We start from the raw sequence: 23,398 nt of genomic DNA, 5'->3' as shown, positions 1-23,398 counted from the left end.
CCATCAACTCAGAAGACAATTTCTAGGTAGGGACCAAAAATGGCCGTCTAGTTCCTCCAAAAGCACAGGTGAAACACTTGAGTCGCAAGTAAAACCCAATACAAAGCAGAGGGGTAAATAAGGCACTAGCACATTAAGTGGTTCATTCGGCTGTTAGGGGAGAACAGACAGTAAAACTTGGTACCCTGTAACCCAATGAAAGCCCCCCCACAGAGTGACTGAGATACAGTATGTGTTAAAAGTTAAGGCACAAGATTAAAAAAGTTTGAGTCAAGAAAACAAAGTTGTTAGTACACAATAATTAATCAGTAAAATCATGTCAAATCTCAATAACAAGTGAGCACCACCAGGTCTTAACGTTTCACCAAACTCTGGGCTTCATCAGAGGAGAGTAGTTCATGGTAAGTGCTCACATGCACTTGTATAATAGTGTCTGTTCAGGACTGTGGGTTAGGTTAAGGGTTAAGCTAAGACATTTGTGATTTTTAAGGTAAGGGACATGCATTATGTCCATGAGGGTCCTCACCTCAAATAATGTTCAAGAACGTGCATGAATTTTTTTATTTTGAAGTTTTTATTATATATTTTTAAACCTAATACTATTTATTTCACAGTAAAATAACTGTTACACAGATATAATTCACTCACACAGGTCATCTAACGTCGTTTGACTGAATCTGCTCAATCTATAGACTGAGTTTTATATTTCTGTTAGCATTGATTAATTGTGGAAGAGACAAATTACACGGTTACACAGTGTGTGTGTTTGAAGCAGTTACTGAAACAACAAAGAAAACAACCCTAACCCAGAGCACTAAAGTCTGAATGATCCCCAAAACCCTCATCACGACAGTTGGCAGACTTTCTGCTTCAACAGTTTTACTTGTTGTTGTTGTTGTTGCTGCTGCTGTTGCTGCTCAAACACTGGCGCCGGCCCACAGTCCTGCTTATATCCTGATGTATTTAACGAGACACACCTGCTCTGTGTGAACCTGACACCAGGTGTGGGTCATTAACTGATGCAGGAGCATCTGTCCAACAACAGAGAAAACCAACTCAGTATTCCAAAACACTTGCACTTCACTGTTATTGCCTAGGTTTTCAGACTTAGGCAATAACAGGCCTCAGAGCTTAATTCAAGTTTGAAATAAACACAAGAGAATTGTAATTTAAAAGAGGATCGTGATATAACTGAGGAAACACTGGCTGTTGGAAGTAGCTGTAATTTCTCTGTGTTAAGAGTCTCAGTTGTGTTGTTGCAGCTACGAGGAAATAAGAGTCTTATCTGATGTGCTTGATCCTGGAGCACACTTTAGCCCAGATTATGGATTTCTGTAATCTCAGCACAGTGGTTTCAGATGACATTGAATCATTTACGCTCAAGTCTTGCAATGCCTGACAACTGTGTGTGTGAGAGGGGGGCAAGCGGATCTGTTGCGTATTTCTTTTTCCAAGCAACAGATCATGCAAAGTTATTCATTTGGATCTGATTTGACATTTATTTATTTTCCATTCAGTGCTGACCGAGCACTTCAAATTGCATGTGTCGATGCTTTTACTGGAAAAGATCTCACTCCCCAAAATAAAATCAATTAGGTGCATTAGGATTTTAGCTGTGCTCTGATGTAGATGCGAGGTTACTGCCCCCATGAAGCACAATTACAGAGCTCACACGCACACTTTTCTTCCATTCACTCTCACACACAAGCACTCTGATGTTTGTGCTCAAAACACCGTTATTAACGGCATAATTCTGCAAATTATCTCCTTCAAAAAAAAACCGGATGAAATGATGCAATTATTTAACTTCTAAGAAACGCTTAGGTCAGAAGATTTGTACAGCAGCAGTGGAATAAATCACGATAATCTCAATTTTCGCAGCTGCTTTGTCTCACTTTGTGGAAAAAACCAAAACAGAAAAACAAACCGTTCCACACTCGTGTGTATTAACAAGTTGAAATATTTATTTAAAAACTGAAAAAATAAAAACAAACCCACCAACAAAGTTTTAGTATATCATACAAAGACATATTTCACTGTTGCTATGTGAGTATTTGTTTCTCTTTGACTACAGTGTGAGGCAGTTTGAAAGGCTGGCTGAGCTGGTACGACTACAGACACAGACCCCAGAGTGAGAGACAGAGGGAGGTTAATACAGAAGACATGGGCAAGAAAAACTAAATACAACTACTTAAGTCCCTCAAGGTGCAGTTATCTTTCAAGACACTTAAAAATACACGAAACAAAAGTGGACGCATCCTCCTTTGTTTCATCTTCCAATTTCTCAAATCAAATGTTGTGCTCATGTGAGGTTAAAGTAACAGAACTCTAAAATCAGGATTGAAAATGATTATACACAGACCTGGAGCCAACAGTACGTGTTTGTTTGAACCTGGTTGGTGCAGCAGATGGATGTTGTTGCATTGGAAGAAAGAAAACACTTTTGTGACCAACTGCTGCTCCATGTGTGAGTTTTTTTTTTGGAGCTACGCAGCTGACGTGGAGCGTCAAAACTAAGTATGTTAACACAGACAGAAAGAGAAACTTTAAGAGAATCACAATCGCTACGGTCAAACAGGAAGGAGAAATAAGGAGGCCAGGTTTCAAAATGGATGTCCGCTCATCTCGTGGTTTTTACACAAAGGCATGGTCTGTATTCTTGCAGTCCGCGTTTAAAGTCAGGTTATCAGTCTCAGTACAAAAATCTGTTAAATAACGACGCCGTGTGGAAGAAATAATGACTTACATTAGTCGACAGTCACTGTTTTCTATCTCTAATTCAACTGTACGGAATCTTTAGATGCAAAAACGGATGCCATGTGAAGAAAGCAAGGGATTATTTCCAACAGTAAAAGGCTCATAGTTTTTATATACACAGCTACTTGGTCTCGAGGAAGCTAATGAAAACGCTGCAGTCTGTGTGCTGCATACGTCACGGTCCACTGTGGCACTGGCTGTTACAGAAGGATTTAGAAAACCGCAGCCAAACAGTTTAAAGAGGCAGGTGAATCTTTGACATTTCAATGATCGAGGTTTGTGCAGTGGGGCTCCTTCAAATCCAACAATGATTAACTTTTTCCTCTTGTGCAGATTTATCAGACCTGTCTCCTGCAGTTGCCCTAAAAGGATTATAATCCTCACCAGGAGAACAGTCGTCATCCTGCTGGCGCCGTCATGACGTCTCTAGTCGGAGCAGATGCTTGTAACGCTGCGACAAACAACGCTCGATCCCGGCTCTACATCCAGAGCTGCTGCCGCTGTGACGGGAACCGAGGCGGGATCTTGAAATGTATTCAAACTTTCTGTGTTTGTTGCCAGACGTGAAGCAGCAGAAGAGCAGACTTGCCTCCCACTGCCCCCTTCTACTAACTGAAATGTCTAAAAAAATGACCCCATGTCATTAGTGTTTTTAGCGACAACTGTTGACCTTCCCAGGATGCACTGCCACATCTAACCTCCGATGATGTAGTGCGAAGTAATTGGCAGTCTCACAGCTCATCAGGAGCAAGGCCAGTTTGTGTGCTTTAGTTCCCTGTTTTGTTTTAAAAGTTTCCAGACAAACATCTGTTAAAATATAAAGAGGAGGGGGGCGGGGCCCAGTAGGGAAATTTTAACAGTCACAGGTCACAGTTGTTACAATGATGAGGAGGTGAAAGGCAAAAAGTCCAGTGAACCAGCACCTGCAGTGGTGTGGACTTAATAAGGTGATAATCTCACAGTGAGAAAAGACGAGAAAGAAAGCGAAGGTCAAACTGAGCAGCTCAGCTCCCTCGGCTTCAGAAGCTCGCCACCAACACACACACACACACACACACACACACACACACACACACACACACACACACACACACACACGTGTTACACAGGAGCGCGTGTGTGCAGTCAGTGTGACAGAGACATGGTTTAGTGCCGGAGAAGACAGACAGTCACTCATCTCCTCTCTTTCTGCTGAGAGCTTGTTGTTTGTGCGGTCAGTCCTGGGGGTTTCTTGAGAAGACCTTGTGCTTGTATCATCTCTGCTGTGATTCCTCAATAAAAGAAGAAGAAACGGAAAAAGATGACAGAGGAGGAGGACAATAAATACTCTGAAAAACTGAAAGCGTCAACTTCAGCGCCACTTTCCACCAACACAGTCCAGGGCGAGAGGCAGAGGGAACATGAGGCTGTGAAGTCGGGCCGCACTCTCGGCTTTTCTCCCCACTCCTCGCATCCATTTCTTTCCTACTTCCATCAAACCCCGCCCTCCGCAGGGCCCTTCAGTGCCGTCCGTCAATGGGAGCTTCCGGACATGGGTGGAGGAGCAGGTTCAGAGAAGAAGCACCTTTTCATTTGGCTTGGATCACAAACAAACAAAAAAGAGAAGAGGAAAAACAAAAAGGAGAGAGACTGAAGACAGAAGCCGGTCTTTTGGCAGAGGAAGGGGGGGCGAGGTGGAGTGGAGGAAAGGTCTCAACCTGTGCCTGTGGAAAAGACAGATTTAAGTCTTTTTTTTTTTCTTTTTCCTTAATGTAAAGTATACTCAAAGTGCGGCGGTTGCTCTTTATCCTCACCCTCATCACTCTCGCCCCAGCCTTCTGCTGCTCCGGCCAGCTCATAATGCTTCTTCCTCAGTTCACCGAGACGCTCTCGCTCTTTCTGCAGACGAGTCTCCAGCTCCAGAACTAGGACCTGGGTAGGCGCAGGGAGCGGGGATCACGCATGGAAATGCAAAACAACTTCTCTGTATGATAACATTTCTTAAGATTTATGAGAGACGTGGCTTACCTGTGCATCCATCTCCTGTCGTTTAATCTGTGTGAGAGTCATGCTGGAGAAGTCCATTGTGTCTGGAACCACAAACCAAAGAAGCAAAACTTTTGTGAGGACACGTTGACGACATTTAAGATTATCTACAGTAAGTCTGAAAGGAGAGCAAGTGGGCATTTTGTATTATGATTAAATAAAACATCAAGCAAGACTCACTCACCTTTTTCTTCAATCTGGGATTTCCCGGATTTGGTGGAGGCCACGACGCCAGCAGTGGCCTGTGTGACGCCGCGGGACGCCTGCTGCAGGCGTCGCAGGTTGCTGCTGTCTTTGTCTGCTTTAACCTGAAAAGTAAGTAGGTAAGTAAACATATTCACCATGGGAATGTTACTTATATCTGTATTCGTCCAACTGTGCTAGTTCAACAAATAGCAAACCATGTAAAAATCCGGGTGTTCCTGCATGTTTTAGAAGTCGTCCTGCTCCAGCACACCTGATTCAAATACTCAGCTGATTAGCAAGCACTGCAGAAGCCTGATAACGACCCATTCATTGGAATCAGGTGTGTTCGAGCGAGGACTGTGTTTCACCAAGACCAGGATTGAGATACAAAACAGCAGTTTTGAGCCAAAAAGACTCCACAGACAAACTACTAGTTATGTATTCCTTGCTTACCTTAGAGGCAGCTACTAGCTGTGCTGTGCTGGCAGCTATTTCATGTGAACACACCATCAACTCCTCATATTTCCCTTTGCCCTGCACCACCAGATCAGCAGCATCCCTGGAACGACACCACACAGTGCAAAGATGAAGCGCTGCAGTGTAAATACAAATATTTCTCAGTCTGGCTTCGTGGGGATCTCATGCGGCTCGGAGACATTCCGGAGCTGCACACAGGAAGTGACGCGAAACGACAGCAGTAAACTGACGGTACTGTTGGTACACAGCGCTGTATACACACAAATGCTCCCTCAGTACAAGAAAAAGTTACATACTGTAGATTTAAGCTGTTTTTTTTTTTTAAATGTTGTTGAGTTAACTTTGATCTTGACCTAACAAACTTCGTCCTGAGTTATACAGTTGTGTGCAAAAGTGTTTGCCCCCTTCCTGATTTCTTATTGTTTAGCATGTTTGTCACACTTAAATGTTTCAGCTCATCAAACAAATTTAAATAGTTAGTTTTTTTAAATGAAGGTTTTTATTATTAAGGGAGGGAAAATCTAAACCTACATGGCCCTGTGTGAAAAAGTGTTTGCCCCCTAAACCTAATAACTGGTTGGGCCACCGTTTGCAGCAACAACTGCAATCAAGCGTTTGCGATAACTTGTCTTTAAATGAGTCTTTTACAACGCTGTGGAGGAATTTTGGCCCACTCATCTTTGCAGAATTGTTGTAATTCAGCCACATTAGAGGGGTTGTTCTGGGTTCTTTTGTGATGAGTCGTTGCTGCGCTATTGGGGTAATTCTAGTGGGCTGGCCACTCATAGGAAGGTAGCCCACTGTTCCATGTTTTCTCCATTTGTGAATAATGGCCCTCACCGTGGTTCTGTGGAGTCCCAAAGCTTTAGAAAGGTCTTTGTAACCTTTTCCAGACCGATAGATGTCAATTACTTTGTTTGTCATTTGTTCCTGAATTGCTTTAGATCGCGGCGTGATGTCTTCCTTTTTTGGGATCTTTTGGCCGACTTCACTTTGTCTGACAGGTTCTATTTAAGTGGTCTCTTGATTCAATAGGTCTGGCAGTAATCAGGCCTGGGTGTGGCAAGTCAAATTTTCCAAAAAATTTGACTAACCACGGGCCACACGGTTGGTGTAGTGGTTAGCGCTTCTGCCTTTGCAGCAAGAAGACCTGGGTTCGAGGCCCCTTTCTGCATGGAGTTTGCATGTTCCCCCCGTGTGTGCGTGGGTTTTCTCCGGGTTCTCCGGCTTCCTCCCACAGTCCAAAAACATGTAATATGGGGATTAGGTCTGGACACCCTAAATTTACCGTGAGAGTGAATGGTTGTTTGTCTCTGTGTGTGTGTGGCCCTGCGATGGACTGGCAAACTGTCCAGGGTGTACCCCGCCTATTGCCCTATGTAGCAGAGATTGGCACAGCACCCCCCGCGACCCTCTGGTGGGAGGATAAAGTGGTAGATGATGGATGGATGGATGGATGGATGGTGACTAACCACAGTCACCATCCTGATGGTGACTAACCACAGTCACCATCCTGATGGTTTTACAAGGGGGGCAATTACTTTTTCACATGGGGCCATGTAGGTTTGGATAGTTTTTCCCCCATAATAAATAAAATCATCAATTAAAAACTGCATTTTGTGTTAACTTGTGTTGTCTTTGTCTAATATTTCAATTTGTTTGATAATCTGAAACATTTAAGTGTGACAAACATGATAAAAAATAAGAAATCAGGAAGGGGGCAAACACTTTTGCACACTGAGCAGCCCTTAATTCGTACGTCATAATGTAAAACCCTTTAGCACCGTGTGGGCCTTGGAGGTATTGCAGGTGTTGTTGGCCTCTGAAGTTTGACGGACTCTGCTTTAGCTGTCACGACCCAAGCAAATAATAAGAAAGTGAAAAAGGTGTCGTTATTAAGGGCTCGTTATTTCAGAGTTGGGTAAAGACGACACCTTTGGTTAGAATATAAATATAAACTGATAAAGAAGGTAGAAAAAGACGGTTATAAATATGGAATGTTTCTATAACTTCATGTATTACAAGAGACTGAATGGGCACACTTGTTAATTGACTAAGGTTTACTGTGTGTGTTGTAGTATTAGGGAATTTAGTCGACTGAGCGAGCAGCCGTTGTGATGGTGCAAGAGAAATATGTTTCATTTGGACACTATTTTAATGCTTGAATGATTCTCCCTGTATCAGTGGACATTAGATAAGGTTACCGGACATTTCAACTTTTTATGCTGATATCCTCAGACAAGATAGATTTGTGTTAAGTGTCTTTTTCTTTGTCTTTAAGTGTGTGTTCAGTTTAGATGTGTGTTGATTTTCTCCCCCTTTCCTCCTCTAATACACTGAGTGGGAATCATGTTTTGTGTACTGTGGAAATATGACAAGTAATAAACAAGAAAAGCTTGAGTCAGTGTTTTTGTTTACTTGTTAAAGAACACACTGCAGTGAGTGGGAGATACTCTCGTGTTAGGACTGGGACTTACACCATGACTGTTGCTCCCCATCCCACTGCTTTGGAGGCAGAGATCAGGCCCTCAGTCCAGCGGGAATTCTTGGCATAAAATTCCTTCATGGAGGCTGCCCCCTGGTGGACAAGAGAAAGAATATATAACAACAACTGTTACATGACCCACTTTTGACCCACACAGTGTTAATGTGCCAGTCATATCACAGTGTTTAGACACTTATCCTAAAAATACAGGCTCACTAGCACACAGCATCGGACCTCAGAGACCCTCAATGTACTGTCAAAATAAATAGATTTGGTTCTAATCTATCTCATGAAAAAAACAAAACAATTATATATAATTAAATCTTAGGAAAATAAAAAATGATCACACCAGGGAAGCTGGAACAATCATCACAAAATACTGGTGTCAGCTCCAGTCGTTCACACAGACTCGTCAAACTGTAATTACACACTACCCATGCAATAAATACAGAAATACTGACAACACTGCTGCAACATGACTGGAGGAAAAACTGTCAGTTATGAACTACAGGAAGAATGAGCAGCCGTAATAACACACCCTGCCGCTCTCCACAATGTCTCTTTGCAGCTCTTTGGAAGACAGGACGAGCTCCTTGATCGCCTGCATCAGTTCTGTACACGATGCCAAGATCCTGCAGGGGGCGACAGAGAAGAGGAAATACACGGTCCTGCTGTAATTCTCCATGGAAGCTGATGATTATAAATCTCTAATTTAAATCAGAACAGAGTCTGATCTGCTGCGTCTGTGCCGATGTCCTTCAGCTATTGAGACTTTAACCACAATAAAAATGCCATCGAACCAAATGTGCAACAGTTATGTTTGAAACAGAGCAAAACAGAGAGCAGTCTCGTCTCCTCTCAGTCTAACGATTACATGGCCCATGCACCACTGACCTAAATTCCCAAAGCAGTGTTTGTAGCTGCAGCTTTGTTTCCATTCATAATTGTCTCTCGCAGCATTGGTACGGCGGTAATTGAGAAAACAGCACTTTAAATCAATAATTAACTTGGTGAGAGAGAGTGCCGTTTAAATTTACTGAGAGTCGTCACACGGCCTTTATGTGTATCACACAAATAACACATATGTAGGAAAATTCCTGCAACACCGGATGTGTTTAAGCCTCTGCAGCTATTAACAGCACACTGTACAGTGACCCTTAATAGACTTAAGTCATTTTTAACTTGCACTTTTGTAAAAATACTACAGAAATAAATCCTGCAGGTTCAGACTTGTCAGAAATGTCATGTGTGATCAGCGTTTTCGTAAAAAAACAAGAGCTGGAGAATAATTACTTCCCAAATCTTCAGATTTTTTTTCTTTTTTGTTTCATTTATTGCAAAGAAAGTTATTGCTGTTCTGCATTTGAGCCACTGCTAGTTTCATATGAAACACTTTCTTCTTAACCACAAAAAAGCCATCAAATAACAGAAAGGATTGTTTTGGGGTGAACTGAGTTTCTAGTTTAGTGAAGTGTGATGTTCTTGAAAGTGTAATAATGCTGGATTATGTTTGAAATGACATCACGTTCCAACTCTAATCTGCATTTTACCTCTCGTTGACTTCCATCTTGACTCCTGTATCAACTGCTCGAGACTTGTTGAGCATTTCCTGTTGGAGGACACAGAGACACAGAGACAGAGACACAGGGGAGGAATTGAAGTGGTCAGTGGGCAATGTTTTCACACGGCACGCAAAGAACGAGCAAGAACATTTAAATACACATCTTCCATCAGATGATTACGCCCTCACACACAAATACACACACTTAAGCACCTCTATCCTGGCAGCAGCCGATTCCACAGCAGCGGACGTGGCAGCCATTTCCTGCTCCACAAGGTCTCCCAGCTCCCCCTGCTGCAGCTCCAAACCACGAGGACGCAGTTTCTGAGAGAGTGGAACCAGGAGAGGGACATTATTGAAATATAACAAAAGTAGAGAATATCACACAGCAACTGCAGCTACAGTGTGACCATGTTTTACAAGGGTTAGCGTTTGAAATCTACCCTGACAAAAATGGAAATGTGAGATGTCATGAGCGGTCTCTGATGGCTTTTAAGTAATGTGAAGGCCTGTTGTCCTAATTGCACTCGTTTAGATCATCTGTGCCGAGTGCGCTGTGATCACACACACACTCTCTCTGCTCTCTTTTAGGTCTGGTCTGGTTTAGTAGCCTACTTTCTAGATCTTCTTTTACACCTTATAACACTCCCACGCCCATGTTTCACCCACTCACCATATCTCATCTTTGTAGTGTTAGTTCTTAATGTGTTTTGATTTAAATCGGGTTCAATAAATAAAATCATTTGTTAACAGTGTGTGTTTTTTCTTTTTTGTTGTGACCTCCTGAGCCGGGGTTATCATAACAGTGAGCAGATCCAACATGTTTATGTAGGAAATTCAACACGCCATTGCTAAAAAACAAAAGACAACATGCCATTGTCAAGGCAGCAGCATTAGCCTCTTTGGATTCTATTATTCTGGGAAATAGTTCAGAACACTCTGTTGAAAGTGTGAATTGTATGCCACTTGGTGTTCTACCTCACCAAGAAATGGAGACATCCCACACCTACGAGCAAGTGTGCAAAATGAAGGGTTCACACCTGGTATTAACATCCGTCCTCAGTGATCTGATCACATGCAGACAGCCCGAAGTAGGACTGTCAACACTGACATCAAATGCGTCCCACATAGGGTTGAATCTGATAACCCCGCCCTTTATTTAAATCCACACTGACTTTAATGGATCTTATTGTAACGGATGAGTCTGCTGTCACCATGGTCCTCAGGGTTAATATTGTAGCAGTGGCTGCATATTAATGTATGTATCTAGCCATGATCAGATCTCCCAGGACAGATGATAATACCGGGTTTGAACAGGGTCTGAGTGGCAGGTGCAAGGTGCGAAATGGGATTGGTGATTTGTGTGTCACAGTCCAAACCTCTGCAGTGGCGAGGATGGCCTCCAGAGCTGCCTTCAGTTTGCTGTCGTCAGCTGCAGCCAGGTCATCCTGCTGCTTCATCTGCTCCAGCAGAGACAGCGCCTCGGCCCCGCACTTCTTTACACTTTCTGTCAGAGCTGACAGGGACACAGACAAGGACAGAAGGGAGGACAGGGGTGTTATCGCCCACGTATCTTAATTATAAACAACCAAACACATCTGTCCTTGTTCTAAATATGATTTGTGCCCAGTTTGCTATGAAAAGAGCATAAATGTGTCCTCTGTAACCTGGCAGCTGCAGCTGTAGAGATAATTATACCAACGTCCCCTCAAGCCAAGTGTCGACTCAAAGCCTCTCTTACGGGAGGAAGAGGGAAACTGAAACTCTGATATACAGCAGCTGTGGAACTGTGTTTTTAGACACAGGACAACCATCTGATTTGCATCAAAGCTGTACACAAACATTTAAATACAATAGCTCAAGCGCTCTTTAAATGTTTTTGCAAAGTGGGAATATTTCGGGTCAGTGCAAATCACTCTCTGACCAGAGCGTCATCTTATTTGGGCATGTTTAGACTTACCCAGGCTGCTAACACCTCCCGAGAGAGTAAATTCTGCAAACATTACTGCTGTATGAAGTCAGCAAACACTCTAATGGTGCATGTTTTGGCTGAACTCCTGTTGCGGAGACTATTTAAAGAGCATTTTTTCATTGCAGTGGAAATGCTGCAGCAGGACATTCGGGTTGTTACGTTAAGTATTAACCACAAACTCACCACAACACTATTTTCTAATGCTGTGATAACGTTTATCCCAGTAACTGACAGAGAGAGATTACACTGCTCAACTTCACTGTCCATGTGCAACACATCAAGACTTCACCCGAACATACACACACACACTTACCATCACCTTGCTCCACAGGCACCATGTGTGAGGTGGCACTACCCTGAACGATGGTGTCTCCCACCAGATGGCCACACTGTGTCACCACTCGCAGCAGCTCGCACACACCTGGACAAAACAATACAAATTAAAGTTAAAGTAAATACACACACACTTGTTGAATTATTAATTTTCTCTGCCTTTGTGTTACAAAAAGCTTAATCAGCACGGGGGTGTGGGGGGTTATTGTGTATTTACTTTTCCCCCCTCTCATTTCAAACAGTGTGATCAAAAATGTAGTCATTTTTCACATTAAATGCACAGAGCTAAACTCCTCCCACCTGTGCTGTCTGTCATGAAGGCCTCTCTGGCCGAGTGGAGTCGATCCATACAGTCTAAAGAGGCCTGACATCTGGACGCTAGGTAGTCTGCAGAGATGAAGGAAACACGTGTACACAGCACTGGTCAGTGGTTCTTCACTTATACAGGTCACAGCAGCATCCTTGTATATTTAATATGCCGGTATATCTACCGGCAGAGCTGGTGCAGCTGATGTGTGCCGGGTCGTCGATCTGAGCCAGCGAGTCCCGGATGATTTTCTCTGCCTCTTCCACAGCTCCCTGCAGACTGGACCAGCGAGCTGCAACCAGCTGGCCCTCCAACGTCTGCTCCCTGCTCTCCTGTGGACGCAAACAAGCACCGACCACGTTAACCATCCACTTGGATCAGATATTGGACAGAAATATATAAATAATAATCAGCAAAAAGTCTTTTAGCACAAATGTGTGGTTCATAAATGGACCAATATCGGTATGAGGAAATACTCGAGTTTGTGATATCGTTATCAGACACAAAAACTGGTATCGTACCATCCATAAAAATTTGTCAGGACACAATGCATGTTGTGCTGAAACCTCAGTTAACAGTCCAGTGTGTAAGAATTAAGAAATAAGGAAAGTTTGTTGGCAGAAATTTAAAATACTAGCTTGGTTTTCATAGCCTTAGAATAAGTTATATCTTATAGAACTTTGGGGAAGGGACTTTGCTTTAAGTCCTTTTGCAGCCATGTTTTTCCAGCAGCCCCGAATGGACAAACCAGCCAGAGGGTGTGTTCTGCATTTTGAAGCTGGAGCTTAGAATGCAAACAAAGGAGAATGGCTCCACCAACATAAACACACACACTTTATGTGAAGAAAACTATAGAGCACAAGGAGGAGTGGAAGATGTGAAAGAGATCGATACATCCTTTCTGCTATGAAAAGGCCACTGTAGGTGTAGGGGTCGTTAGAGGTCACTCATTTTTACAACCTCGACCTTTAAATCACAAAATGACAACCCTTCACCTTCTCATTGAGCTGATTCTGCAGGGACTCGGCTGTCTTCACCCCACTCTCCCTCTCAGTCACCAGCGAGCTTTGGACCCGCTCTAGCTCCTGCCCCTGGGCCACCAACGCCGCCTCCACCTTTGACAGGGACTGCACCAGCTCGGCCTTCTCAGACTGCAGGGTGGCAAGCTCGGTGCCGAGTGCTTCGCTTGACTGCATGAAAGAAACAAAAGACACAGGGGTAAAGCAATAAAGACGGGGAAGGACAAGGGACAAAGACGACACTGTAGCTGTCGTGTCAGGATGTGGTATGATAATAATCATCTTCAGCTACTTATTACAACAACACTGGCTCCATTTAAGTCTCCAAAGAGGTTTGGGTTGAGGTCAAGTTCACAATTAAAGGAACTTGTGGTTGCACAACTGGGCTGTAATGCAACAACCATTAATTATGGCGACAGAGTGAAGTGACATCACATCCTGTGCACTCAGGGTTTGTGAGATGAAGTAAATAATCTATTGTAGCTCATCTATAGCTATATAGTTACATAATGAGAAAGGCAGGTGAGAGACTTACAGCCTGAGAGCCAGCAGATTCCACACAGAGAGGAGGAGGGGGGAGTGTTGAGAGAGGAAAGAGAAACAGGAATGTTAAAAATGTGATTTCTATGACAGGAACGAGTGAGAGGCAGACACTGGGGAATGAGATGGGAGAGATGGGAAAGTGGGCTGCTCTATTGAAATAAGAGGGATGGAGGAGGACAGGGGGAGTGACAGGGTTGATATGTAGTAGCTACAAAAATAGGACTGAGGAGTGGGAGGCTGAGAGACACAGAGGAGGAACAAGGAAGTATGCGCTGGGAGAAATGTGAAACCTTAGGGAAAAGACAATCAGGATTCATTAGTTTATCATTCCATGTTAAAAATATTACATGTTTGAACATTTTTTTTTCTATTGCTCTTGCAATGAAAATCCTCCTCCACTGAGGCAGAACATGAGGGACCAAACATCAAAATTTAAACAAACAGCTGTTTGGACGAGATTTAACTGCTTCTGTGTTTCCATTTCCTTCAAATAAATGCCTTCAGTCACCTATTGTAAACATCATCTTGCCATCTGCGTGTTCCTCTTGGCTCAACCACGCAGAGATTGAGAAACACGGAGGATAATGATTGATGATGATTTAGCTACTGTTTATACAACGTCCTCGTAATTCATTCAAACACTGATGTCAAACAAATACACTTGAACCGCGACGTGTCTGAGCCTCCGACACGGCCACTGCAGAAGAACCGTCAGGGACAGTGAGGCAGGAGATGTGGAGTGTGTGTGTGTCAGACAGGGAATTTGAAGAGAATAAGGAGTGTGACAGAAATTAGAAAAGGTGAAACGCATGAATCAGAAAAAGGTGAAATGCATGAATTAGAAAAAGGGGAAATGCATGAACTCAACAGAAGCACAGTTGTTTTCTACGATAACAGCCCATGACCAGAGGTCAAATTCACGATAATTAATCACTAATTGGTGTGTGTGTGCAAATATAAGATATTGTAATTTGACTATAACAGTCAGTATCTGGGATCTGTTGCTGTCGTCATCAAAATGTGTTCTTGGAAAATCTGATCCCACATAAAGCATTGTATTCTCTTTTAATGTGTGTCCAACTTCCTTCATAGGAGAAGTAAGAGGATTCTGACACATCTGATTCATGTGGAGAATAACGCGACAAAAGTGAGGTTGTGAACAAGATCAATCGAGTAATTGATGACTAGAAAAGGAGTGTTGTTATTATTAGATTTATCCTGGTGTGAACACTTCATAACTTTAATAGTTTCTTTTTAGGATGACAACAAATTTGGACCCTTGTGTATAAGTTCAGCAAGATTTACACAGAGATGAGAGTGACCTGCTGTGACGAGGCCACGGTCGTCTTCAGGGCGTCCAGCTCCGCCCGGCTGGACACCAGCTCCCTCTGAATCTCCTGAAGATGCTCCAGCTGTTCCCTTTCCTAAGCAAGAAAAGACCAGGGCTCACTTCAGACAGCTGAAATTCACTCGGTTTGGAAACACTGAGAAAGCATTTTGAGCACCGAAAGCAAGAATTCCTGAATTTGTATTAAAGTGCCTTGTTATATTAGCTCTGTATACATGCAAGGCTGGAGTCTTATAGTTGAATCACTGAGATGAAAGCACAGGTATAAACACAGGTGGTATAAGTGTTTAGCTGTGATTAAGAACAGGTCATTCATCCTCACCTGTCTGTCTGCAACCTCCTGAGCCGTTTTCACCTTCTCCTGCATCTCTTTCCTCACCGTCTCCACCTCATCCTGTGCTGCCCGAGCCACCGTCACCTGCCGGGTCACCTCTGCGTTCTACAGACACAAAGGACACAGATGCACACGTGCAGAAAAAATAATTAGCACAAGGCTGTGTCCACAAAACAAAAGGACACTGAGAGGAGAACTTGCAGTTTTTTGCTACTACGATCAAGCCTGGGTCGATCATACTGAAGCCACTTTTTCTTCAGTCTTCACAGTCTGCATTACCATGAAATAAGCTGATTTGTACAGAGCCCCAGACACAACATGGGGGGGGGACACGGGACTCCAGTCATTTGTGGCCACGAAATAGCTATAACATTAATTCATAATATTAATATCATTCCCATGAATTACCTTGAGAGCTGTGTAAGCAAAAAGGGACGCAAGAGGACTGAATCTGCACACTGGACAGAGAAAGTGTAATTGAGTTTTATTTTAGGCTGGGAATGAATTACAAAGATTGCAAGGAATCATTTTTACAGAATTATTACACAAATTAATATTTTGTGCTCACGTTATACTTATTTTGTGGCCACGAAGTAGAGTTTTCTTTTCCCTTAAGTCATGTCTGGGGCTCCGGAGATTTGAGCAAAACATTGCAACAATGCACTCACAACACAGTAACACTAACAACATCGATGACAAACTTTACCTTTTTAAAAAATGTGAATCTGTAGGTTAGCATAATTCATTTTTAAATTTTTTGATGCAACAAGAATACAAAACAAAATGCAGCAAAAAAAACAGTGTGACACTCTGAGTGTGACTAATGCATTTTGCAAAAAAAGTATAATTGAACTTAGGGTTTTGTGGATTCATGAGCATGAACAAGTAAGTCTGTCTCGTCTTCCTCACCTTCCTCAACAGGTCTGCGTGACTCTGAACCAACTCTGTGTACTTCTCCTTCAGTTTGGTGTAGCGCTGCTCATTGGCCTGAGCTTTTTCTGGTGACACACATGAAGACAGACAGAGACAAACGCAGTCACTTTTAACTGCAACACGGTCATAATTTCACACACAATGTGACAAAGTGAAAGCAAAAGAGCATCGACTGCTCCATCAATTTACTCTCTATCTCCGTCAGGCTCCGCTGCTCCTTTTCCGTGTCCTCTCTGACCCTCCTCAGGTCGTCCAGCTCGGCCTTCAAGAACTCGCTCTCTCCAAGAGCCTGCAGCCTCAGGTGACTCTGCTCGGCAAGCTCCGCCTCCAACTCGCTGATACGCCCCCTCAGCACCTGACACAACCGACCGCTCTGTTGACAGATGGAGAGAGAAAAGATGATAAGTGCATAAATGTCTCAGTAGGTTTGTGTTCTTATGTTTTCTTCTGTGTGAGACAACAGGGTTAAACAAGGCTGTTGGATTCTTTACCTCCAGTCTGAAAGACTCCAGCTCGTCTTTGAGGGCCTGGATCTCCCTTGTCAACTGTTCAATCAGACGATCTCTGACGGACACAGAAATGTACATGACTTCTTCACTGTGTTTGTCATTTTCTGTATAGTTACAGTCTTTAAATAAAAGAGAGATTTAGCATGAACTGGCGAGCCTCACTTGTCGTCCTTGCGCATGCCGTTCTGACTGTTGAAGTTGAACGGGTCTATAGCAGCCGATGTGCCGAACAGGTCGTCGAACTTGGTCTCCACAGGAGCCTGGAGGTTTAAAACAAGAGGAGCTTTTAGAGGACCATAAAGAAGAATTCAATGAAATATGTGCGATAAAACTGAGATCTTTCCCTTGTTATTATTATTAGTTACTTATTATTATTTTAGGAAACACAGTCACGTTATACATCCGCCAGTTTCTACGAAGCAAGAATAAAAATGTCATTATCAGCCACATCGTACTGCTCCTGCACCAGGTGCTTTGCAGCTGAAGTGTGGATTCAAAATTATCTCATTATATCAAATTCCTCAAGAAGGAAAAATATGTTTTTTTCTCAAGATCCTGTCCACAGCCAGCTGACATTCCAGTTTAAAAATAAACCAGATGTTGAGAGCAATTTTACAAATCATTTGTATGACATGTGGCTCTGTATTTCTATATCTGTCATCACTGAACGCACTCATGATGAGACAAGAAGCTTCACAGTTCCAAAACAAACCGATAAGAACACTGAGGGACACTTGTCTTGTGTAGTTACCGGCAGTGAGGGAACATCTGTGTCCACCAGGTCGTCCGTCTCAGCCATGTGCTCGGACTCGGGGGAGGAGGATTCGGCAGGGATCACAACCACGGGGCTGATGTGCTCTGACAGAGCTGACGCACGCAGGAAGTTAGGAGGGTTCTGTGAGGATGAGAAACAATCCAAGTCTAATCATTGCGATATTCAAAATAACACTCTTAAAATAACTTCTGAAAACACAAACGCATTTTAGGAATTTTACCACATCTTATTTCTTAAAAGTTTTTTTTATTATTTTTACTCTACCATTATTATAATTTTTTATTTGATATTATTTATGTGTCTTATACTTGAATTGCAATAGCTTGCTGTTTTAAACCGAGAAACTTTGCTTTGAAAAAGTCTTGTAAACTGCTTTTCTTTAATTATTCTTCTATAATATATTATAATTAGTCACTCATTCACTCTTTATCCTCCACGTGAGGGTCGCAGGGGGCGCTGGTGCACTGTTTGTTCAGTACTTCCTCCATGACTCCGTCTGACACAGTCACTTCACTAAAATACAGCGGCAGGGTTTGTGATGCCGGGTCACGATCAGCAGTGCTGTCGCTAAATACAGCAGACTCCTCTGATTTCCCTGGTAATTGTTGGAGATTAACCCTTGTTTTTAGGAGTGTTATCAGATCAGTCTTTTTAACTGATCTACATTTCAGCATTGTTCAGCCGCCGGACGTCTCTTCCTGTGACGGCCACTGATTGGTCAGTCTGGCGACATCACGCATAGCATCACCTCAGCTCGCTTGGAAGCTCGCCAGAGCAGATACTGGTGCCTGGTCCAGGTACTATGCGAGTGGAAACTCAAATTAACCAATTTAGAGTGTTAAATTTTCTTAAATTACTATTATTACTATTATTATTATTACTAGTAGTAATATTGTATGTAGCAGCCAGAGTTGGGGGATTTGAGTCACATGACTCGACTCAAGTCAGAAAATGTGGTTTGACTAACACTGACAAATGTCACATCTTGACTTTGACTTCTTATTCATGACTTACGAGGTAACTAACTATAGACAAATTTGTTTTCCATAATATTCAATCATGCAACCTGATTCATATCTACATTCCAGCTGTTCATGCCATGACCACCATCTTTGAACTGATTTAAGTGAGGAAACTTAGCGAGATCATGACAATTTCACAGAACTTAAATTATGACGAGTTTGATTCTCACAAGTCTTGGGACTTGGGATTTGCACATGGGACATTCTCCCACCTCTGGTATCAGTGTGTATAACCAGACAGTAAACACTGGCAGAGCAGATTAATAAGATAATTCAGGGTCTTGTGGTTAAGTAACTAGTACACAAAGTAAAAATATCAGAAGGTGGACCTTTGTTTTGGAAATGAATGAAATCATTGATCGGAGACCTAAAACCAGCTCGTGTTGCATGTGAAAAATGTTGTTATTACCTCAGGCAACTGTGGGATCTGAATCAGCCTCTTGAAATACTGCAAGTTACTAGAGCGATAGAACAGACTCTTTAACCTGAAAGAGACAGTGGAAGGAAGAGAGGGATGAGAACAGGCAGAAGGAAAATCAGAGAGAAAATTCATTCAACACAGCTCAATACTATGAGCTCAGTGTTAGGGGGTCACACTCAGTGAGAGAGCCCTGCACGGTGACAGCCTGGTTTTCTGCAGAGATGTGAACTTTCGTACTTTTTAAACTGCTCCTGGAAACGATCTCTGTGGCCCTGGAGAGTGTCAGCTGGAAGGCCTGCAGGTGCACACAAAACACAAACGCCGTCAGCGCTCAGCCACGCAAACTGCTCGGATACATGTTGTGATTTGTGCTAAAGCACTCCTGTTCCTACTTTATCTGCTTCATCAGCTGGCTCTTTTAAAGTTTTTAAAGTTCTTCAACTCAGAGAAGAACGTGCCACGTCTTTAAGTCTTTACAGAAATGTCGCGCCAAGTTTAATTATTGACACGCGTGTTTCTGTCGCACAGGTTGTTCAAGATGTAAATGTAAAACTGGAAAATATTCAACGAGTATCTGCAACATTTATTGATGCAGCTGCTTTGGAAAATAGAAAGAAACTAAATACCCCACACTATGCTCTTGCTCAGCATCACAATTGATTCATTTAAGACGTTGATTGTTTAAGTAATAAACATTGTGTGAGATATTTAGTTTCTACTCAAGTGCTGCTCAAAAACAAAGGGCCTTGTGCAAGAGCCACAAACAGATTTGTTCATCAGTGGCACAGATTCAAAAGAACTTGGAACAATCATATTTGTGTTTTGAGGGCGGAGCTTTGACATGAGAGCAGACAGGAGGGGGTGGGGTCACTGATGTGGGGTGTATTGATTACATCTTCCAGGCTTTTCTTTTCTCCTTCTCCAAGACAACTATATTTATTGATGCCTATCTGAATGTGAAGAGGATATCAACCAACAATAATAATAATAATAAACACAGAGAGAGTTGTATATGGCTGTTAGGCTAGATTGTGTGTACTCATTTTGACAATAATTAGACTGTAACTGACATTTCTTTAGGGCTGCGATGATTCATCGATTCATGATAAACTAAGTTACTACTAAACTACTATTATTACTAAATATTTACTTTGCATTATTTCACCTTTTTGAGAGTGAGAGAGAAACAGAGACAGAGAGCGATAAGTGGTGTGTGTGTGTGTGTGTGCGTGTGTGTGTGTGTGAGTGTGTGTGAGACTCACAGGAGTGCAGCTTAAACAGTAGCTTTACAGTGTAATCATACAGGTGGCTGGAGTCCAGGATGACTTGAATAAGTGGAGCCAGACGACACTGACCCGCTGCCGTCACCGAAACCGATCGAGACATGTCCAGGGAACTGAATACTGGGAGAGGAAAAACACACACACGCACACATAAGATCAATAAATGCATTCATAAAGATCAACACACACACACACACACACACACACACAGACTTGTGTGAGCTCAACAGGTTAGCTCATACTGAGGCTCATCAGTAATCAGTCAGGTGCTGCTGTGCCAGTTGTTCTCTGTTCAATTCCCTGTGGCTAAATTTAGCTTATGAACAAAAATGAAAGCAACACACAACTCAGCTCTGCCTTGAAAAAGGAGTTTAAAGTGGAGTGGAAAAGGAGCCGCAACCTGAAACACTGAGAGGATTGTCTCACTCTCCCTCTGCCTCCATCATTACACCCCTCTTTCATTTCCCTGCTGTGCTGCTCACACTAGCGCCACAGGCAGACCCTGAGAGCCTCTGTGCACTGCAGAGGTGTGGTTTCCTGCACAGCTAGACAACACACACACACACACACACACACACACACCTCAGGCATGGCCCCTGATGTAATGCTTTACCCAAGACAAGTGGAGGACCCAAGACAAGTGGAGGAAGCTGACGTAAGCCTTGAGATTTTAAAGTACATGATTTAATCTCAGAAAGAAACAGCAATATTAGGAAATATGAAGTCGTATGTGGAAAGGTTGTCCTGAACACGAAAGCATTGAAATATTCTCTGCACAGAGGAAGCGGAGGGGAGGAGGGGGAGATAATATTGTGATTAGGCAGCAGAATGAAGGGCACGATAAACAGAAACCAGAATTTAATTTCCTCCCCCTCAGCTAGAAATAGGTGCATGCAGTTTTTCCAGCGTTTCTTCTGGACTCCTGGTCAAATCCCAGCCATCTATTTTTAGGTCGGCCCATTCTCTGAGACACATTAACCTGAGATGACTCACTCAGACAACAACAGGGGCGGCGCACAGTATGAAATCACAAACAGCCGTCACACACACACACACACACACACACACAAAAGCAGACAGATGATGACATCCGGCCATGTTTATCTGTCTGTACATCTACTAGACCCTAGATTAGAATAACTTACCACCCAGGAAGAGGTTGAGCTCACACTCCAGGTAGTCAAACATTTCTACAGTCAACTGGAAGCTACAGAGAGAAAGAGAGAGATATCATTGTCCAAACTTAAATATACTGGTCTGTTTCAGGGTATTGTATGTTTTACATGTACTTTAGACAAAAGCCTTGCTTTACGGAAGCTGGCATCTTGCGTCACCGTGTTTCTACCGTGGTCTGAACAAACCAGCCAGGGCATGCATTAAACATTTTGAACTCGAGGCTAATTATACAAATGAAGATGAACTATGTCCTTTTGTTGTGCGTGGGACACTGTAATTCTCTGATGCACTTGTATAATATAATGAAGTAGTGAGCGGAGGAGTCTCATCATTAGATATCACTCATGCTCTAACACTAGACCTTTAAGTCAACAGCAGCAACGTTATAGATGTTCTGTTTATTTTCACTTACACTTTATATCAATGCAGAGCTGCAGAGCTACTCACAAGATAAGAAATGTTCTCTGGAAAGCACAGTGATTCTTAACATGGGGACAAATGTGAAGGTCCAGAAGTTGATTCAAATTGTTGAAAAAGAAAAACACCGTATTCTTTTTAAATACCAGATCATTTCACCTCTGCAGGGCTAAGAAAATCCAAAGGAGATCAATGACGTGACATTAAATGTTGCACGATTTACACAAATTAATTTCAACAGAAGCGCACACTGGATAACACTTTTGACATTTACTTATGACTTTCATTCAACACAAAGAAAATGTGAATACACAGAAATCATAAACTGCGATGAAATATCATGAGTGAAAAGTTTTAAACAACGACGACTGAACAAAGCAGAACAATAAATAAACTGAATCATATTCGATGAGTTGTTTTACTTCGTCCTCTTAAAATAATGAGCCATATCACTCGATTAAAATCATCAAAACTCTAAAAATGTTTTCTCTTTTTAATTCACACACTAATCTTGTTGCAGAATAAACCCCTGGGGCCTGTTTAAGACTTATTTATGACTATGAATGGCTTCATTTAACTGATTTCATATGTGAGTGGCAGATCTGATGCATTACAATTAAAGTGTTCCCGCACTTTGATTCTATGCGGTTACAGAAATAACAGCGTAACTCGTTGACACGGAGGTTCCTGCAAACAACGCGTCACACTCACAAGTTGTTCACGTCGTTCTCGCCCGCCTCATCGAGCTGTCTGTTTGACATCTGCAGGTTGCCGGGGAAACGAGGGTTCTGAGGGAGGAGACAAACAGGAGACGCTTTAAACTCAAATCACACACTTGGGCAGTTCGGGTGGTTTTCCAGAGCAGGTAGAGTACAGTGGTTTATTTATTTATTTATTTTGCTGAAAGAAGGTGAACCAAACCTGACCGTCACTATAAAGCCACTTATTTCACACACAATTAAGTCATGTGATCGAATGCTAAGATTTCTTATTTTATTTATTTACTTAAGGAAAGGGACAGTGCATATTCATTATCATTACAATGTAAAATATGCCAGGCTGTAGCCTGAGGCTACTTTCCACCTGTAGTCCCTCGGCAGGTCGATTAAAGTGAGACCTGAGCGCTTCTAACATCAGTGCCGGCAGAGCCTCTTTAATCCCTCAGGTTATTTCATTGTTTTGATAGTTGCTGCTGACAAACACCGTCCCTGCAGACTGACACAATGTACATCCACTGTGACCGCTAATCCCCTGCCGTTAAACACGGGTTAAAGCTGCATCACTGAAGTTTAACAGACAATATCTACTTTTCAGAAGACGTCAGCTGACTCAATTAAGTGGACAAATGTGTCCTCAAACCACCTCCATGTCTGTTTTTTTGTGATCAGATATGAGGATACAGTGGGGACGCATTAGCATGACCTGACTGTGATCAGATCACTGAGGACAGATGTGAACACATTTGATCCCGGAAGCTGAAATAAGATAACATGCAGACTTTGATTACTTGTAACA

The 23,398-nt window shown here is 42.6% G+C and overlaps 1 protein-coding gene across 2 annotated transcripts in view; it reads right to left on the bottom strand.

The window, feature by feature from the left end:
- Positions 1-1,942: 1,942 nt before the first annotated feature.
- The window catches only part of hip1 (huntingtin interacting protein 1), a 48,857-nt gene continuing 27,401 nt past the window's right edge, over positions 1,943-23,398 (bottom strand). For both annotated transcript variants that reach the window (XM_058634658.1, XM_058634660.1), the window contains exons 6-31: positions 22,595-22,671; positions 21,436-21,497; positions 20,270-20,410; positions 19,245-19,302; positions 18,996-19,071; positions 17,541-17,684; positions 16,952-17,049; positions 16,772-16,844; positions 16,470-16,653; positions 16,257-16,345; positions 15,336-15,452; positions 14,988-15,089; positions 13,099-13,293; positions 12,288-12,435; positions 12,097-12,183; positions 11,777-11,884; positions 10,871-11,007; positions 9,705-9,815; positions 9,481-9,539; positions 8,469-8,562; positions 7,923-8,023; positions 5,422-5,527; positions 4,967-5,090; positions 4,765-4,826; positions 4,551-4,668; positions 1,943-4,460 (exon numbers count right to left, since the gene is read on the bottom strand). In XM_058634658.1, coding sequence (XP_058490641.1) covers positions 4,450-4,460; positions 4,551-4,668; positions 4,765-4,826; positions 4,967-5,090; positions 5,422-5,527; positions 7,923-8,023; positions 8,469-8,562; positions 9,481-9,539; positions 9,705-9,815; positions 10,871-11,007; positions 11,777-11,884; positions 12,097-12,183; positions 12,288-12,435; positions 13,099-13,293; positions 14,988-15,089; positions 15,336-15,452; positions 16,257-16,345; positions 16,470-16,653; positions 16,772-16,844; positions 16,952-17,049; positions 17,541-17,684; positions 18,996-19,071; positions 19,245-19,302; positions 20,270-20,410; positions 21,436-21,497; positions 22,595-22,671 — 2,682 coding nt within the window. In that variant the 3' untranslated portion in view covers positions 1,943-4,449. The remainder of the gene's footprint in view (positions 4,461-4,550; positions 4,669-4,764; positions 4,827-4,966; positions 5,091-5,421; positions 5,528-7,922; positions 8,024-8,468; positions 8,563-9,480; positions 9,540-9,704; positions 9,816-10,870; positions 11,008-11,776; positions 11,885-12,096; positions 12,184-12,287; positions 12,436-13,098; positions 13,294-14,987; positions 15,090-15,335; positions 15,453-16,256; positions 16,346-16,469; positions 16,654-16,771; positions 16,845-16,951; positions 17,050-17,540; positions 17,685-18,995; positions 19,072-19,244; positions 19,303-20,269; positions 20,411-21,435; positions 21,498-22,594; positions 22,672-23,398) is intronic.

Source organism: Solea solea, chromosome 7 (genome assembly GCF_958295425.1).
Source record: "Solea solea chromosome 7, fSolSol10.1, whole genome shotgun sequence".
NCBI lineage: Eukaryota > Metazoa > Chordata > Actinopteri > Pleuronectiformes > Soleidae > Solea > Solea solea.
Note: the sequence above shows the minus strand (reverse complement) of the source record. Positions and strands in the feature narration are given on the sequence as shown.